This window comes from Triturus cristatus, chromosome 3_1, assembly GCF_964204655.1.
Source record: "Triturus cristatus chromosome 3_1, aTriCri1.1, whole genome shotgun sequence".
Lineage (NCBI taxonomy): Eukaryota > Metazoa > Chordata > Amphibia > Caudata > Salamandridae > Triturus > Triturus cristatus.
The window spans coordinates 114,285,391-114,306,126 of NC_140583.1; the positions used below are offsets into that span (position 1 = coordinate 114,285,391).

The 20,736-nt window shown below is 42.2% G+C and overlaps 1 protein-coding gene across 1 annotated transcript in view; it reads left to right on the forward strand.

Annotated features, from left to right (window-relative positions):
• NAT10 (N-acetyltransferase 10) overlaps positions 1 to 20,736 on the forward strand; it is a 231,230-nt gene that overhangs the window by 96,033 nt on the left and 114,461 nt on the right. The window contains exons 9-11 of the mRNA XM_085643531.1: positions 11,337 to 11,470; positions 12,641 to 12,734; positions 17,182 to 17,280. Of these exons, the coding sequence (XP_085499657.1) occupies positions 11,337 to 11,470; positions 12,641 to 12,734; positions 17,182 to 17,280 (327 nt within the window). The remainder of the gene's footprint in view (positions 1 to 11,336; positions 11,471 to 12,640; positions 12,735 to 17,181; positions 17,281 to 20,736) is intronic.

Here is a 20,736-nt window from a genome sequence, read left to right on the forward strand (position 1 = left end):
TTGTTTTAAGTAAGGAGATACATCATCACAGAAATTTAGGTGAATCAAGTTGTTTGTCTTTGTGAATGTGCAGGCTGAGGTGGGTGTTTTCTGCAAACAAGAAGCTCTTGCCTGACATCTGTAATATCTTTATTCTGTTAATTGTTGTTCTTCTTTTTAGACTGCCTTACCAGAGTATGATTCTAAAGCATACATCGCAAGAATAATTAACTGATAAAAGCTTGAATAATGTATCACAGTGTGTACTTCCATGGGCTGTTCCTTTGTCCCAAGGATGGCTTTACGAGTTTATTTTGCAGCCTATCACTTGGGAATATTAATATTAACACCCTTACGTCACATTTTCAAACATCGTTTCTGCGTAAATGCAGCAATCTACATTAAAACTGGTTTATAATTTTTTTTTAAAGATAACTGGTTATTTAAACATGACCAGTTAACCTTTGCACTGCAGTGCACTGTCTGTTCAGGATTTTTGGTTACTTTTGTTTCAGGTAGATTTAATTTAAACCTGCTAGTCACTGGTATGGATTATGTGGCAGTTGCATCAAATCAATAATCACAAAGGACATTTTTCAGTTGCTGTATAATGTAGGTCTTCTTGGTGTGCAAATATTGCTCTACACAACACTTCCACTATGCTTTCAAGTGCTGCACCAGTTTTTGAAGTTATTTTACTGGTTGGTGATAAATAAAAGAGGCAGTCTAGGTGGCTATTTAAATCATAGATTTACAAAAATGTATCTCTCGGTCCATGAATACTGGTAAAGGGCCCGGAACCTGTTGTTCGAAACTTTTTCTATTGGTTTATTATAATGGGATTTTTTTTGCATATCTGCTTTTTACCTATTTATTTTATTAATCGCGTGTGTAGACTAAAGCAAAAATATCAGACTGTGATAAATCAATTAAAATAACTACCATTCCCTCCTCAGCTCAATTCTAATTTATAATAGAAAGAGGTTAATAATTTACGCAACTTTGAATTACAGAAATCTTAGTGACATGTGACAAATCCGTGATTGGAGCAGAGAAATATAATGCATATATCAAGCAGACATTGATCTAGTCTATAATTTATTCACACCACAAAAATTGCATATCGGCGCCCAGCGATAAGTGTTTATTATCCATGTCAGTAGTAGTACTCCTTTTACCGGTGTCCCAAAAACGGATATATGAGTCAATAAAGCCAGGATTGAAACCTGTGACCATGCAGGTCTAGAGACAGGCAGTCACCCATCTTAAGGGTGAAGATGGGGCAGTAGCATGTGGTGATGGTTGAAAGATCCAAAACATTTTTCAAAAGACAGATACTGAAAGAGGGCCAACTCAGAGCACTTTTACAGAACTACTTGAATTGAGTCATGCTAGACCTTTTGTGATATCAATATCGCCTTCACTGTATTCGGATACTATAATATAATTTGGAGAAGTTTTGTTATTCAAATTCATTATTATTCACTACTTTTATGTAATGTTTCTGCGAGTAAAAGAGACATTGATGACCTGGTGGGTGCAAACAGCATTAAGAGGCCTGAGTAATCTCTGGCTTTCCAGTTCCGGAAAGGGTTTAGGTCAGTGACAACTGCACGTCATTAACATTTAAGGGCTGTTTGATTGGCTGTGTGAAAGAAGCATGATGGCAAGTAAAATAGAGAGCACCATGCTATAGTTCCTTCTCTCTTATTTCTATTATCTGTCAAATCAGCAGCACTTAATTGTGGACTGACATTAGCATAAAGTCCTATATAAAAATCTGGCTATTTTTATTGCACCGTACTTGAAAGTAATGTGGTAAATAAAATATTACGCTCTCAGAATTTTAAAGTATAAATAAGATCATGCATAAAGCAAGAGGCTGAGTCTGTGGTATCAGGTTCATAAAGGGCTTTATTCCAATAACTCGAGTCAAAGGGAGAATATTTCCATCACCAAAAAAAGGATCTGGACGGGGCTGAAAAGTATTCTCAATATTCTCAAAACATTATTCACAGAGTACAGTATATATACATTTCTCAATTGTACGTAAGCAAAAGAGCAAGAGAGAATGAGATAAGAGCATGTGGGCGTGTAAGTAGGCGTGAAGGTGGGCGTCCATGTGGGCGTCCACTTGATGATAATGGGTAATTTGTCATGTGTGGGTGGATACCTGGAGGGGGTTGCGTGATCTGCTGGAATTGTACTGGAACTTTGCCTTACTTGTGCTCAACTCGAGCATGACGTGTAACTGACGTGGGTTGCTATGCAACCTGGAAGTCTGGAAGTGAGGCCTTCAGTGAGTGAGCCCTTCAGTGTCAGGACGACCAGCACATCTTGTATTATCTGATATCCGATGTCTGGAGCAGGGACTGATTTGTGACATAGGTTGCTCATCACCAAGAGCCGATGTGGCATCTATTTCTTCATTTACTTCATTTACTGCAGAGGCCTTACATGGGGGCTATGGGCTTTTTACTGACGTGAGCTTTGCAATCTCACAAAGAGAGACAGTAAGGCTGGGCTCCCTCCTTGCAGATGGGTCGCGTTCATTCCTCCTTCACCAGGCAGGAATGTATTTCTCGAGGAGCGGAGCAGATAACTTGAAGGCTGAATACAGTTTTTGGCAGACAACAGGGCGAGTCAGGCACCGTTAGCCGTGCAGGGAGTAGGACAAAGTTCATGGATACAGATGCGAGCTCAGACTGGAGCTGTCAGAGGTAGAAGGCAGGAAAAGGCTTGATGGCAGAATTCAGGGCCTACTCGCCTGAACTGTAAAATGGGGAAAGTGAACCACATAAAGTCGGTGGCCTTTCATACTTAGGAACGGAATATCCGACCCATTCATGGCGGATCTGAAAGAGGACATGTTAACGGTGGACGCACATGTATTTGCGTCTTCATAACTGGAACTGGAGGGAACATACATGTACTTGTAGCATGTACATGGAACCGTTGGGGTCCAAGATAGGGGACATAACTGATCAGAGAAATCCACATTTCCACATTCCCTCCTTGTCCCCTACTGGCCCTTAGGAAATATCAATCTTCATGTGATGCTCTGAAATAGGACTTTCCTTTGTCTTTGAATACTATTATAGTATCACACTCACTGTGCCCCAAATGTACTGGGCCTTCTTTTCTGACACACAAGTTCCCTTTTACTGGCAGGACTGTAATTGAAGGCGGACCTGACATGTGTTGGGGCTTTACGTTCAACACTATGAAATCGAGGGTCGCATTTCCTTGCAGATACTCTTCATTTTCTAGATCTGTACCTTTCATTTGGGGAAGTCCCTCTTCATCTGGGAAACATGCTTTGTTCATGACTTTATTCAAGTTACCCCATACCCACTCGCCCCTACACTCCTTGTCTTGACATTCTTTGGCATCACCGTTGATGGATGTCATTAAGGCAAACCATGCTCCGCAAGAACCATTATGGGAGAATGGAAAAGGAAAAAGAGGCAACACTCCCTTTACCTTCTGATACGGGGGAAATCGGCCACAGACCCAGCAGTCTGTAGCATTGCTAACCTGATGTGAATGGTGCAGCATCTGAATAAAGGTATTGCTGCGTAAGGCAAGTCGATATGATAACTCATGGGATGGCAGATCACTAAATGTGTGCTTTATGGTATCATTAGTGGAGGAGTATAAGAGTGAGGCAGTAAGAGGAAAAATAGCATGTAGTATTAAGCTGATACATATTATCGTGATGCACAGAAGAGATAGAAAAATTACAGTCACTATACATCTACCACGTAATATTTTACAGTATTTGCTTTTTATCTTGCTCTCTTATTTTTGCTTTATGTTATTGTCCAAGATCTTATGCGAGCCAGAATACATGTTCAACCGCTTCACCACCTAGTGGACTTAATTGATCAAACGGGTTCTGACTTTTTAGATCAAAGTTTAGCTTTGTGGAAACTTCTGGGGAGTCTCCTCTAGAAAAGGGGGCTCAAAGTCCAAGCAGTCAGTGTTCTTTTTGGAAAGTACAGTTATTCCCAAAGTAACGTTTGCAATGATGTATCTATCCTTTCCGTCCTTTGACTTTAACGGCCGTCCCCGTGGTCCAGAGCACTGACTTTGGCGCCTTCCATCCAGGAGCGATGGAGTATTCTTTGACCTGGGTGTTGTCAGGGAAGGCGGCAGCAACCTGCGAACAACAAGAGAGTAGTGCAGACATCAAGGAAGCCAGGTAATCTGTCAGCATGTTACTATCAACATAAGTAATCTTTTAGGCATTGGAGTGCCCCACATATTTGGTGGTCTACCAAAGACCACTTCATAGGGAGATAAGCCTGTTCTAGAATGAGCTACCATTCGCATGTAAAAGAGGGCAACCGGCAGGGCTACCATCCAATCTACACCTTTGTCTGCGCAAATTTTTAATGTCCGATTATGTCTTTCTACAAGGCCTGCTGCTTCAGGATGTCGCACACAATGGAATTTCCAGGTATACCCCAACACAAGGGACACCTGCTTCATTAGTACCAGGACATATTTGTAACCTCTACATCTGTTTATTTGGATATAATCCATTTGGAGCACTTCAAAAGGGTGGTCAGGTGGATGGAATCCACCTTGTTCCATCGGAATGCCTTTACCTGGATTGAATTGGCAACAGATCATACATGTTCTGACCTTTTGTTTCGCTGCTGCACGCAGGTGCTTGTTGAACCATATATTCTGTAAGCTATCTATCATTGCTTTCTCTCCTAAGTGTGCAGGACTATGTGCGGTATTTTATAATCACTTGTACCATCGAATCAGGAAGAAGCCATGTGGATTTGCCCTTGTCATCCAACCCTGATCAGTCAGCACCCCTCCTTGTTCCAACCATTTCTTTAATTCGTCCATAGTAGCATGTGTCTGAATGTCTTATACATCCCTGGAAGGATCCCTAACTGTCATGGCTTTGGACAGTGATAGTATCTGTGATTTTGTCATGTCTAGTGGGGTCTGAGCTGTCTGTTTAGCTGTTCGGTCTGCCAGATCATTGCCTTGGGAAATGGTATCTGTGGCTCTAGTATGTGCTTTACATTTTAGGATAGCTATGGCTGTTAGTAAATGTATCGCTTCCAGAAGGGCTTGAATATGGGGGCCATGCTGTATCTTGGCCCCATGAGAGGTCAAGAAACCTCTTTCTCTCCACAGAATCGGTGTAAATGTTTACTCTCAGGTGCTTAGCTCTTATGCACGCTTGTGTCAGGGCGATGAGCTCTGCTGCTTGTGCTGACAATATGTCTATTCTTTTAGTCTCTATTATTACAGTATCAGTAGTCACTGCATATGCTGCCACTAATTCTCCCGCCCCTGTCCTCATGCATGAGCCGTCAACTTATAGTGTTAGGTCGGGGTCTGGGAGTGCAACGTCTGTCAAGTCTTGTCTTGGTTTAGTCACGGTATGTATTACTTCAACACAGTCATGTGGTGAAACGCTTTCTGTACTGGAGGGCAAAAGGGTAGCGGGATTCAGTATGTTGCATCGTCTGATCTCTATGTGTGGTTGAAATAACGTTAGCTCTTAGCCTGTCAGTCTAGCTACAGTCAGGTGTTGTGTTTGTGTCCGGTTCAAGAGAACCTCTACTGCGTGTGGTACTTGTACTGTCAGAGGGTGGCCCAGCACTGTCGAGTCACTTTGTCTTATGGCTAAGGCCGTTGCTGCAACTGATTTTAGGCACGCAGGCAAAGCCTGTGCTACTGGGTCTAATGTACTAGAAAAATAAGCACAGGGCTTGTGTTTTCCTGCATGATCTTGTGTTAGGACAGATAGTGCTGTTCCATCCCGCTCTGTCACAAAAAGCATAAACGATTTGTTGTAATCAGGGTTTGCTAAAACTGGTGCTTGACGTAAAGCTCTCTTTAATTCTTCAAATGCCACAGTGTGTTCTTGTGTCCAAGAGAGGACTTTAGTAGAAACTGCCTCCTGTGTCGTCAACTGTATTAGTACTGTAATAAAACATGAGAAAAAGGGGAAAGCACCATACCTATTTCCTCGGCTTAATTTCTAAGGGGGCTAATTTCTAAGGGGCTTAATTTCTTAAGGGGCTAGCGGGAAGCGAACCTCCTCAGGGGCCAGCAGAAAGCCAATATTCTCCTCCTTCCCCCCTTTTGACAGGAGGAAATCTGAAACAGATTTCACTGCTGTCAAACACTATCAAACCCTGTGTCTTGTCAACACTATTAATCCCTGTGTGTAGCTACTGGGCGTAAGCAAAATTATAGGAGATACACAGCGTATTTGAAATGGCGAGAAATCCTTCAAATTATTGCACAAACCTCATTGTGTTAGCTCATAAGCTGGCCAAATGACATCTCATATGCAAATGTCCCTATTACATGAACCTACACCAACCTGAAGTCAATATTAATGCTAGGAGGCCCTAATAGGAATGCTAAATTACCTAAATATTCGGAAAACCAAGTTTAAGAACAGTTGTTAATGTTGATAATTAATAATTTATCTGCTAAAGAAATCAGTCATTTTGCAATAATTTCCACCTATACAATAAATAGACTAATTTAAAAACAAGTCAACTTTTGGGGCCACCACTTACAAGAATGAGCTTACTAAAGCAAACTTTAAAAAGGAAATCCTGTCAGATATTTTCTCATTACCCTAAATACCGAGCCTCATTTGTCACTCTGTGGTGGCAGTCCTTATTTAAAACAGGCCTTTCAAGAGTTAAGATGCGAGTGTACAGATCATAATTGTTCCTTAATGTCCAATCTGGAAACATATGACCGAGGCTGCCTGTCTATAAGAGAAAGGCAGTCATGTGAAAAATATTTTAGTCTTGCATAGCTTTTTCTTTTATTTCATTCATCTCCAACACCAATTAGACATACACTGATAACGTGTTGTCTGCTATTTTGACAGCATGATAAAGGTAATATCATGTCTGTGAAATTTAGTAATTGTGAACAAGTTCCAGCCAAGCGCTGTGCAAAGATCGCCGTCGTCACGACTATCTCTGTACTTGCACAGGAGAACTTTGTATTAAACGCTAAACAGACTGGTCAATACAACACAAAAACAAAACATATATAAAATACATATGCCAAGCCATCAGTATACCAAGTACAGAAAGCATAGACAATTACACTAACATATATAAATGAGCAGTGATGCGCAATTACAGTACCTACAGCTCAGAGGCGAACATTCTGGCCTGCTTAATTTGTCAGGCTTATAATCAATAACTGATTTACCTGCCCTATACACCCCCATCTGACAGTGGGTCATCCCAATGATGACCGTGTCAAGTCTGACACACAGGATCAGCAACAATAATCAAAAATGAAGAACACACGAACCTGTCTTTTTTTTTTTTAAATGAGCTATGAATCTTCGTACACAATGTACCCTCATGTCCTAGTCGAAGATGCATCTCCCATCTTTCCTCACAGACCCGTAACCACTGGATCATTTATCCAATGCAACTGGTGGCAGCTTGTGGCCACAATTCAAAAATGTCTGAATTTGAAAATCGTTTTTATATAGGCATATAGCCCTTAAAATTCCAAGCAAGAGCCACATTTTACTTTCTGGCCAGAAGCAATATAACATTCGCTAAAAAATAAAACAAATCTTCTCCATAGACATTTCCTCGGGGCACTGGTTTTGCACAGAATAGAACAAGGGAATCTTTCTCGACTTACATTTCTCAGCTGCCCTGTCTTATCAGAGAAGCTAAAAATAGCCCCTCAGCGCGGCTTGAGCCTGGGCTGCCAGCCATCTTTTTTTTTTGTTTTCCTACTCCCGGCCCCCAAGGCTCTCCGGCTGCAGGCATTACACAGATGCGATGTCAGAGAAGCTTTCTAAGCAGTGCCTCTGTTCTGCTCCTCTCACCGGCCCCCACCTACACTGGCTACAAGGTCAGAATCTGTCTCCGATTTCTGTATCACATTCTGCTCTACACAGCCCCCACCTTCTCCTCACTCCGAAGCTGTCAAAGACAAAAAGACTACTCAATTCCATAAAAACTGCAATAATTCGCCCAATTGAAAAATTATTTTTACATACAATTTGCACTCAGGGGGTCATAATCTTACCGACTTGACCCAGCACATTGGCTCACTGGACCACCAAGAACACAAACCTGTATTCTTGAACAATTTGCAAATTCGAAATACCCACAATTCTTTTTTCAAGCTAAACTTTTCACTAATTATTTTTTCGTTAACACTTTGTACATTAGGGGTGTCATCAAATCACAGGTGTTGCTCCTTCTCTAGCTACACCCCTCTCAATTTCCTATTGACAACGTAGTCAAATGTTGGACCATGTAAACACCAGCTATGCGCTGTTCATTTGGTGGGTGGCTCAAGAACCTTTGGGCTACTATATCATTATTATATGTATCGTGGTACTTGCGGCGGCACTCTAACTGGTCTTTCTACTGGGGCCACTCTTGCTAGGTCCTCTGAAAGGACGGGATAAATACCAGCAACGTCAGTATTTCTTTTTCTGTCAGCCTGCGCTCATTTTACCAGCTCCACTTCCTCCTGTAACATCTTTTCCTTGGCTTTTCCAGACTCCAGTCTACTTCTCTCTGCTTCGTGAAACACTTACTCTGTCCTCCTATGTGACTCCTTGCGCCAAAACTCAATGGCATCCTTCCAAGCTGGTCTACATTTTCTCTTTCATAAGAGTGTTTCGTTGTCTGTCTACTTGTTCTGCTTTTACTCGGATACCTTCCTCAACTAATACGTTTTCTCGGGCTTTGTCTGAATCCTCCCTACTTTTCTCTTCTTTTCTGAGCGCTTTCTCTGTGCGTCTATGCAATTCTTTACGCCATAATTCAATGTCATATTTCTGTGACTGTCTGGCTGTCTTTTTCCATAACTCTTCTTCTACTCTCATGATGCAATCTGCATCCCAGGTCCCAGCTGCGGGCCACCTCTGACTTTCTGGTAAATCCTTGGTGTAGTCCACCCATAAATCAAGAAATAATACGGCATCTAGGCCATGCTTATGATACATAAAGTACCCTGGAGTGTCCCTAGGTGGAATGGGAACAGCTTCTTCGAGTACCCCTTTTCTGGTTTTGATCTGTCTTAATTTTGAAAAGAGCGGCATTTTTAGACCTTATTACTTGAACATACTTAATACAATAAACACAATATTGAACAGTCATTCACACCACAATATGTAGAACGTATTTAAAACATTTAACATTTAACATTTAACGAACAACAATGGCCATTAGGGAACTAATCACTTAGCATAATACTCGACACTAACTAGGTGATTCTGAATTATATACTAGACATACTAGATATACTGCTAAACAGTACAGATACACTGCTGAAACAGTGCAGACCGGATTTGTGTACCCAAACCCGTCTTGACCGGCACAACCTATGTGCACGTCAGAACGCCTCCCCGGCAATGGTACTCACCGGGTAGCTCGGAACGGAAGGCCTCGGAACTGAACTGGACTGGACTGGACCGGACTGGACTCGACGCGGAACTTCGGAACTTCGGAACTTCGGAATCTGGTGGGCCTCTGTATACCTCGGACACAGCTCTCTCGCAGGTGGGCTCTGGGTAGGACAATCTGCGTTCCTCACCGCCTCGTATGGATGCCTGGTCGCAGTCTGTCCCCTTCGTTGGCCTGAGGGAGTTGGCGGGAAGACCCGCGACGTGCGCGCTTGAAGTCCGTCACGGCTGTGGAAGGGGGCAAAACTGGACCTTCATCTCCGGCGTGTGGGGAAAGAGATTAAACTGTTCGGGCGCCATTATGTGGTAAATAAAATATTACGCTCTCAGAATTTTAAAGTATAAATAAGATCATGCATAAAGCAAGAGGCTGAGTCTGTGGTATCAGGTTCATAAAGGGCTTTATTCCAATAACTCGAGTCAAAGGGAGAATATTTCCATCACCAAAAAAAGGATCTGGACGGGGCTGAAAAGTATTCTCAATATTCTCAAAACATTATTCACAGAGTACAGTATATATACATTTCTCAATTGTACGTAAGCAAAAGAGCAAGAGAGAATGAGATAAGAGCATGTGGGCGTGTAAGTAGGCGTGAAGGTGGGCGTCCACTTGATGATAATGGGTAATTTGTCATGTGTGGGTGGATACCTGGAGGGGGTTGCGTGATCTGCTGGAATTGTACTGGAACTTTGCCTTACTTGTGCTCAACTCGAGCATGACGTGTAACTGACGTGGGTTGCTATGCAACCTGGAAGTCTGGAAGTGAGGCCTTCAGTGAGTGAGCCCTTCAGTGTCAGGACGACCAGCACATCTTGTATTATCTGATATCCGATGTCTGGAGCAGGGACTGATTTGTGACATAGGTTGCTCATCACCAAGAGCCGATGTGGCATCTATTTCTTCATTTACTTCATTTACTGCAGAGGCCTTACATGGGGGCTATGGGCTTTTTACTGACGTGAGCTTTGCAATCTCACAAAGAGAGACAGTAAGGCTGGGCTCCCTCCTTGCAGATGGGTCGCGTTCATTCCTCCTTCACCAGGCAGGAATGTATTTCTCGAGGAGCGGAGCAGATAACTTGAAGGCTGAATACAGTTTTTGGCAGACAACAGGGCGAGTCAGGCACCGTTAGCCGTGCAGGGAGTAGGACAAAGTTCATGGATACAGATGCGAGCTCAGACTGGAGCTGTCAGAGGTAGAAGGCAGGAAAAGGCTTGATGGCAGAATTCAGGGCCTACTCGCCTGAACTGTAAAATGGGGAAAGTGAACCACATAAAGTCGGTGGCCTTTCATACTTAGGAACGGAATATCCGACCCATTCATGGCGGATCTGAAAGAGGACATGTTAACGGTGGACGCACATGTATTTGCGTCTTCATAACTGGAACTGGAGGGAACATACATGTACTTGTAGCATGTACATGGAACCGTTGGGGTCCAAGATAGGGGACATAACTGATCAGAGAAATCCACATTTCCACAGTAACCTAACGGCCAGTGCGTTTTTTTTTCTGAAGATTACTCCCTTATGAATTTTGTACTGGCGGTTCTGCAACAAGGTCAGCTTGTAGCTTTCTGTAGTGCTCTGATGAGGATTATGTAAAATATTGCTAACTTTGATCATGTATGTACAATAAATGAGAGAGAATAAAAATAAGATTTCCAGTTCCGCTGCTCTGCTACAAATTAAAATGCAAGTATTGGGAGCAGGGAAAATGTACGGGGGGAAAACTTACTTCCAGTCTGGGTCTATGCATAAAAAATTATTTAGACGCTCTAGAGAGATGCATTTCTTTCATAGCAGTGACAGGCCCAGCTTGATTGTAAAGACCTGCTGCCATTTTGTTGTTGAAGGGAAAGCCTTCCACATTGTCCCTAACTTCTGTTTTGGTACAAATTCAGGCCAAGGCAGTGCTGAAATTCATTGAAGCCATTTCAGAAAAGACACTGAGAAGTACTGTGGCCTTGACTGCTGCCAGAGGTCGTGGTAAATCAGCTGCTTTGGGACTGGCAATCGCCGGAGCAGTGGCCTTTGGGTATGTTGATTTTCATTTTATTTCTCATAAATCATTTATCACACTACATTTTAATACAAATGAAACAGTTACGTGAGCAGATGACAAATCGCACATCAGTGCTTTTAAAATCCTCCCTTACTTAAGAGGAAATACTGTATAGTCACTCCTTTAAAAAAATGAGTATTCATTAAGGATGTAGCAGTCCTTCCTCTTGAAACAGACCATTAATAGCAGGACATAATTCCTCATAGAAATGTAGGGTCAGTATTACACTTTTTAGTCCTCAAAAGCAATTTCAAGCATATTCACCAATTTTCAAAATAGAGTTTGAGTGTCTCTCTAATCTTAGTAAGAGGCAACTTCATAAAGTTATTCCTGACTTTTGGACTTGTGAAAATGTATTATAATTTTTCACCTAATTTTACATTGCTGCCAAGGGTTGTAGCTCAAGTGTAGTACGCAGTGGCTTTGTAGTGCTCTGTAATATTTCCTTCCAGAAACTCCCTAGCCTGTGATACCCTAAAACATACATTTCAAAGTCCCTTGTTATTGAAACTTGTCTGGCCACCACATAATTAGTTTAACACAGACGTAACTTAGTCATCCTAATCAGTATGCAAGCTGATAACAGCTTGAGTATATTTTAAACCCTTGCTTGATGAAATCCCATGTCAAACCCCAATTTCTCCCTCCATTTAATTTTCATATGTTCATCACTGCTCACATTTTTATCAGATTTTGTGATGCATTCCTGTCTAACTGTGGAAGGTAGGCTATACGTATGGGGTATTGAGCCGTTAAAGAATGGCATGTTGGGAGTATGCCGTGGGATTTTTGTTTTTTATTCACTGTCTGAAATATGTTTTACTTTCTGATAACACCCTTCTTCTCCATTTTAGTTGTTTAAATTAAGCAACTCAGAGTCAATAAGTGAATTTCCTCACTACTATTAACCTACCGTAAAAATACTTGCAGTGGCCCATTTGTTGCCAAACAACTTTGTTGTTAATTGCATGCATTTTCCCTTGTTTTTGGGCATATGCAGTAGTTAGAGGAATCTTTATTATTAGTAAGATATTTCTTAATTGACAGTGATGTTGTAAGTGGTTAAATGGTCTGAAATCTTGATAAGGTGAATGGTTACTTTAATAAGGTACAACACTGACTATTGTTATCCTTTTGTCACAGTTACTCCAACATCTTCGTCACATCTCCGAGTCCTGATAACCTCCACACCTTGTTTGAGTTTGTGTTTAAAGGATTTGATGCTATGCAGTATCAGGTGAGTACTGCAGGCTCTTTGATGGCATTTTCACAGACCAAACGCGATAAAGAATAACAAACATGCACGATGTCTGGACAAATTTCTTGTGCTGTAGCTCCTCAAATGTGTGGCTACACCAATCACAAGGGGTGTATGCTGCTCGAATAGAGAAGACCAGAAGATGGCTTGCCAGGAAGTGTTCCTTATGACCTATGAAGGGTCTGCGGATGGCCCGTCTTCAGCTTACTCTTCCATAATTGATACTTCAAAGCTCTTAACCCCACAAGGAGAAAGGAGTTTAGGACTCCTCCAGTGGTGCGTACTACTGTACACAAATATGTCTCATGACTGCGAAGAAGCAAGAGTCTAAAGAAACCGAATCATCTGAAATATCTAGGAGAAATCCACCAGGTGTGCTGAAATATTGACACAAAAAAGGCATCCTGATGTATTTTCACTACGTCCTGATCCCGATACTAAATTTGCTTAATTTTTGGGTCATTTGACTCCTTACATTTTTTTCTTCACAATTTAATAGTTTGTTGGTTAAACATACATTTTCTCTGGGGGACATCTGACTGTTTGTGTCAGGATACTAAGGATAAATGTGAGTGAGCACACCAACAAGGTCAGTAGGCCACTGGCTACCGACCTCAAGACCCTGAAAACGCCCCTAAATACAGTATTTCGGGGGCAGCCCTGAGCCAAGAAGACAGATACTCGCATCTTATGAAGAAGGACAAAGGAAGATGCCTAACAGAGGAGACTGCAGAGAAGAAATGACTTGGCCCTAGCCCTCCCAGCCCGTCTGCAGTTTCCAGAGGTAATGCGCGCCAATAGTTGCCTTGCCCTGCAGCCAGCGACCTTCGGAACCCTGGGTGGACTGACTGCCTTCAATAAATACCGGATCTCCTGTAAACAACTGCTCTGTTCAAAAGAAACTCCCAACACAGACTCTGAGCCTGCTGAGAGCAAAGAAACCATAGGCCTGGAACCACCACTGCACTCGTCGCCTACGGCCTGAGTTCTAGTGGCCCACCGATCCCAGCGAGGTCCCCAGCACCCCAGAGTCCGAGTCCACCGTGGGCCGACCCCCCCCCAGAACTTCCTGACGTCGCCTGCAGCCTCTGCACGGAGACTCCCCGCCCCAACCACGAGTGGCCTGGCAAGGTGAAATCTGACCTCAAAAGACACTCCTGCATCCAGCTGCCCTGCACCATGGAGAAAAGAACCAGAGGTGCACCCACATTACTGAGGCCTCCAACTTACCTGCCCAACTGTTGGTTCCTCCTGGAAGTCTGCCTGGACCGAGCCTGCAGCTAAAAACCCTAACCAAGAATCCCCATTGAATAAAACAGGGCCCCAATGCCAAAACAGTACCCTGCCCCCAGCTGCCCCTGCGGGTGCACTTTGTGTGCTAAACTGGATCCCTCTTTGCCCTGAGCCTAATACCAGGAGCTTTGCTCCCACAACCTCGTGGCCTGCTCGTGAGCAGCCACCAACCGGAGGCCCCCTATCCTCATTGGATAACATTAGACCTCAGCACTCTGTACCCAGCCGCCCTAGTGCCGCTGAGGGTGTAACAAGTTCATCCTTTACCCTGGGGGAACCCTTGTTGTTACCCCAGAAACTCAATCCTAAAGACGAGTACTTACCTGGTAACCGTTAACTTAATTTCTTTCTATAGGAACCCATTGACTGTTTTTCTCTAAAAAATGTTTTAAGTGTGGAGTTGATTTGTATGGAAACCTGAAAAATAACAATTGTGCAACACTGACATTACTTACCTTTACTCTAGGAAATGTCCCAGTGTCATATCTAGGCATAATGAATGTGTCCTTGTGTAACGAAACTGGTGCTATGTAAAGTGCTCTGATTTCCGATATCTTCGGGTCTAGTTCGTGCTATATAAAATTCTAAAATAAATATATATGTATATGTATAATTCATATTCACACGGAGTAGGAAACGTAACTTAAAAAATAATCTGATAAGTAATCTGTACAGTAATTTCAATACCTTGACTTACCTGTCTTTCGAATAGCTGCATTTGAACTTGCATTCACATGTAAATACTGCATAATATTTTGCAAAGCATTTATTTCACTTGCCTGTGCCAAGCTTGGCTTGGTTCTAGAAATAAAATAACTTAATATTTTTATACAAAGAAATTGGTCTGAGTTCAGTCTTTGAGTGTGTGACATAATTTGTTGACTGTATACATCAAATGCTGAACACTACCCTCTGATAAAGCTTTACTGCTCGCCCACACTACCACAAATAGAGTAAGGTGCTATCTCCTTTTACCTGTGCCTACGTTTGGGGGTTCCACTGGACTCTGTGCACACTATACCTCATTTTGGGTAGTATATACAGAGCCAGCTTCCCACACACCCATACTCTGGCAGCTTGCCATTCCACCAGTCCTGTCAATAACTTTGTGAACCATGTGAGAACTTCGAAGCAGTCAAATTATAGCACTAATTGTCCAGAACAATGAAACCGAGGCCGTACTTTGTGCAAATAAGGCAATTCTCAGTTTACTTGTCCACTTTTAAGCCTGCCCACCTACATGCCAAAGAGTGACACCACTAGTAGATTTGTTTGAATCCAGTGAGTTGTATATTCTAGTACTTGGTCTTTGGTGAGGTCTCAACCCGGTATCTTTCACTTTGATCATGTGGTATCTGAAAGGGATCCTAGAGTAAAACTTAAAGACAGGAAGAGGGAATTCTAACTATTTATTGATGTTTCAATGTATTTAAAAACCAATTATTCGGAATAAATATTTTTCCGAATGATAGAACTAAAACTATCTATCTATATCCACCTTTGAAAACTGGAACATGATGCTTTTAGGGAGTAATTCTGCCAATAATCTTAGGGATTGCTGAGGAAGATGTGAGGAGTTTGTGTGGGATTTACCAATCACAAGGGGTGTATGCTGCTCGATTAGAGAAGATCAGAAGACTGCTTTCAAGGAAGTGTTCCTTATGACCTATGAAGGGTCTGCGGATGGCCCGACTTCAGGAGTTTAGGACTCATCCAGTGGTGCGTACTACTGTAGACAAATGTCATGTGACTGCAAAGAAGCAAGAGTCTAAAGAAACAGAATAATCTAAAATATCTAGGAGAAATCCACCATGTCCTGGAATTGCAAAGGAGGTCCAGTCTCGCCTGTTTTGTCAAAGGATCAGTCCCAGTATGTTGGGGGCATTTTGAAGCATCCAGTACACCAGTGAGTACTTTTGTTGCAAGCCCTGAAAATCTTGATGTTTGCGTTCAGCTGCGTCTTTTGAAACATGAACATTTGTGGCAGAAAGTGTTTACTTAGTTAAATTAACTGCTTAATGGCCATTCACTGGGGTATCGGGAGAAAGGTGTTGCTTCTTTATTGCCAAAAACAAATAACACTGCTACCCATAGTAGCCTTTTATGGACATACTCCTAGAACACTGGTGTGCTTAAATATTTACATCAAAAAAGGCATCCTGATGTATTTTTCACTAGCTCCTGATCGCTATACCAGATTTGCTTTATTTGTATGTCTTTAAACTCCTTACATTTTTTTCTTCATAATTTAATAAAATGGCCCCTATCAAGACTATGAAACTAGCCAGGAATAAACCTTCGGCTCCCTGGTTCACTATGGAGCTCCGTACGGAGAAAAGCCTATGTAAGAGGCTGGAGCGTGTCTGCCATAAAAATTATGAACCTTCAGCCAAATGCGAATATAAAGCAGCACTGAGGAGATTTCATAGCCTGAAGCGTAAGCTCATTAGGGACTAAGTCGCAGAGCAGATCAAGTCCTCGGGCAATTTCGCAAAATAAGTTTTTAAGATAGTCCAAGGATTTTTGAAACCTCAAGCCTTGAAGAGCATTATTCCCCCATCTTTGACTCTCTGTGAAGAACTAGCTACTTTCTTCCAGAATAACATTTTAACCATCTATTCCTCCTTTCCACCATTGGGATTATCTGATATGGCAACTCATTCCTCGTGCCCCCAAAGCCATCTGTACCCAGCAGAAGTATTAAAGGGGAGAGGGGAACCTCTCCTCCCAGCACTTCAGTCGGCACTAGAATATTTAACTATGTGGAAGGTATTTATGGAACCAGAGAAACTTTTAGCTGCTGCCATTTTGCATAGTTGTGGCCTAACCGCCTCATAATATGTGAACTAATCTTTATTACTTTATTGTGTAACTGTATCCAACCCACAAATTACTGCCTTTGCAGATGAGCACCTATTATTTGTTTATCTTTGGTTTTGTAGAAAGCTAATAAACTTAAAAAAAAAAATGTGGGAGCTATCTGCACCTCACCACAAGACTGCGGTATCTCTCCCTCATAGTTTAATAATCTGGTTTTCTATACTTATCTTAGATTTCGGATTGCTGCATTCTAACTTTAGGAATATATGAAAATCACTTTGATGTTTTTTTTATATGTTGCTTTATCTCGCAGGAACACTTGGATTATGAAATTATTCAGTCTTTAAATCCTGAGTTTGATAAGGCAGTTGTCCGTGTGAATGTCTTCAAGGAGCACCGCCAGACCATACAGGTACAGAGTTGTTTACCTTCTTTCTAGATTTTTGCTTCTCTTTTTTGAAGCTGGTTTTATATACTGTGTAATAGTCCTGGTGGCCACAAGGTGCTTGTTAGAACAAATGAGCCATTCATGGACGACCCAGGGATTACACATAAGATGCACAAGCATGATGTTTTGGAGCAGTCTTGATATGGTTACCGGGTAGGCACACACCAGTGCATTTCCTAGCATATAGTAAATGCATCATGGACAGGAAAGCTTAGGTGCACACTGTAGAATGAGGTAGCGGTCACTGTTGAAAGAGTTAGGTCTTCACTTCATGCCTAAATAGGAAGAGAGCATCCTGATTTTAGGTAGTTTGTTATCAAGCTTGGAACACCAAAAAAGGCATCCTGATGTATTTTCCACTACCTCCTGATCCCTATACTAGATTAGCTTACTTTTTGTGTCTTTTAACTCCTTACATTTTGTTTTTCATAATTTGATTCCTATACTAGATTTCTGGATGTCCAAGCATCCCTGCAAAGTGCTCTGTGTTGTGGGAAGGTGACAGAGATGGTAATTTTGTCTGCATTGTAAATCAGGCTTCCCAATGGGTATGGTCTTTGCCATGATGCTGCAGATCTTGTAGTTGATGAGGACTGTGATGGGGAGCAGCCACCTTGCGTTGAATACCCTTATTCAGTGATTTATTAATATAAATTTAGATGAAGCATTTTCACTTGAGTGACAGTAAGCTGTAGACCGCATCCTCGGAATGAGCTTAAATTGGGTTTAAAAGAAGTGATTTATTGTCGAATACAGTGTTAAAGCTTAATGCTATAAATGGTATTTATTTTGAAGGCTCAAACATGGTTCCTTCATTTATGCATTAAAATCCAAGGGTGTGCGCACGCTGTACGTAGCACAAGATGAAGTTATGCTTCAATACTACACGGTACCAGAAACATTTCTAAAGCTACAATAAACAATAAGGGTATATTCAAATTATGAACAGGGGGGAGAAGCGCCAGCTTGTCGTCACCATATATGTTAATTTCTTCTTTCTTCTATTCCAAAAGGAGGATTGTTTGAGGTGAGGGTACACAGAGTAAATTAGGAAGTGTCCCATTTTGGAGGGAACTGAGAACAGGCATTTAATAGAATCAAATATAAGCATTTAATCTATGGCGGGAATCTAAATGACGTTGGCTATCGGCAAACAAACTCTCTATCAGGAGTACCGCTATGTGGATGGAACTGGTTTTCTCCACAAACCGATTTTGTTTGTGGTCACGGTGGAGGCCATTACCAGTACTTACAGGGGTTCCCTAAGTAAAAATTCCCCTATTAATATGCTACCACACTTGGTGTCGTACACAGGCACTTCCCCATTGTAGATTGGTTGCACAATTGTAGCCACTGCAACAACTTTAGGATGTCCCCTATCACCTTGTCCTGATAAGACCCGCCTTTTAACACCAGGTCTAAACGCCGTAGGCACCATAAGTACTAACAAGCCTAAACTGAGTACCAGGCTCAAACCTAACAAGCCTAAACTCAGTTACAGGCTCAGGATTTTAAAATAATTTAGGACTCAATAACTCATGGTTGACTGGTTGTGTTTTTTATTTTCCTTTCTTCAGAACACACTTTCTGTTTTCACGTGCCTGGAATTGTTTGTTTATTATTTCTAGAAGGGGTTCACCTTCACTTGGGACGCGATGCACTTGTTTGTTGTCTACGTGTGCATTTAAATTTTTTTATATATAAAGTACTATGATATTTGCAATGATTATTCCCTTCATTCCCTTGCTAACATTAATTGTGTACAGCTATCATTGCTAACAAAATTAACATTGTGATGCTTATGGAGTCCAAGAGAACCATTTTTTTGTTGCAAATATTTTACACCTAGGTTCCCAAGGGAAGTAATGGTTGCCCTTGTAAGATTCAGGTGTACAGAAGGTCGAACAGCAGAGGGGAGCCTTCTCAGGCTCCAGTGGGATCAAAGACCATGTGGGCGTAGAATGCACAGTGGTGAGGCAGTGAGGGGAGAATGTAAAACACCCCTTTTAAAATTTGCACTGACTGCTTTCACTAGTTCGTCCTGAAATATCCCCTACGTGGACTGCAGAGTGTGCCTCACGAAGGATGAAGGTGCTGAAGAGTGCTAGGCCTGTGTAGAGTTTGTATCGAATAAACTGAAGGCGAGGCTGAGACAGTGCTTGGCACACCATGTCTTGGCAGACACCCAAACAAAGCATGAGCCTTTAAAGGACCTTAGCCTATCCAGAGAAGAAAGAAGAGAACGTCTTGGAAGTTGAACTGGCATAGGGAGGAGAGTTGGATGCCAAAGAAAGTGTCATCAACGCCGAGAAGCTGAAGGCTGCAAACAAAGTGGTAAAGAATGTCGAAAATAGCCACCTGAAGGTAGCAAAATTGTCAAAAACCGTGGTCCCCCTAAACCTCCTCGACCTCGAAACTGTTTCCTGTCGAGGGTTGGTTTCAAATAAATAGAGCTGCGCATGTCCTGACTAAAGGATACTTATGGGGGCTAGCTTTCTGCCCATACTATGATGCCGGCAGGTGCACGAGAAGGCATGCAGGAGAAAGAACCAAAGGCCAAGAAGACACCAATCTCGTAGAGGAAGGCAATGTCGACGGCTGCCGAGCAACGAATGCTCAAGGCTGAACATAAGTAACGTTAGCTTGAAGTCCAAATAGCAGCTCTCTCCAGAGAAAGAATAAGTTAGACTCCTTGAAGGGATTTCTCATCCCATTGAAACGGACTGAGGGAGAGACAACTACTGAATATCTAGCCACCCAAGACGCCAGAGCCAAGTGAAGAGGCTCAAGAGTTCCTCGACGAAGATTCCACTCCACTTATAGTCCAGGAACAACCCAATGCCAGATCTCTGAAGAAAGTGTCAACTGGTTCTCTCAAGACTTTCACCACCGTATAACCTTGCCATGTACAACCGCCTCATCTAGATGACTGCAGTCACCTACGGATTACAACTCAAGTAGGAAAGGGAGAGCTCCAGTTTCCACCTAGAAAAACACTGATTCCATCACATAAGGCAAACCTATACACGCCTGGCTGACTGCTTTAAAGCCGAGGTTCAAGCATCAGTCATCAACATGCCCTTCACAGGAGAACTACATGGCAACCTCATACCAAAAGCATGCCTACGTGCACATACTAATGTAACAAAGATACAGGCAGTACCTCAGATTCATTATAGACTAGGTCTACTACCAGTTCAAGTTGCCAAAATTGGCTCCAAGAATATTCACAAAATAACTGACGGCAGCACACCTGAGGAGACAAGGTCTACCCATACCTGGACGCCTGACTACTGAATGCAAGTTCAAAACAGAAGTGCTAACAGAACAAACACAAGTTATTTTCTTCGCTGTATTAGTTGGGATACACCACGAAAAATGATCCCAGAACAGGGAAGTGTTCCTTAGGCCAATTTTGCT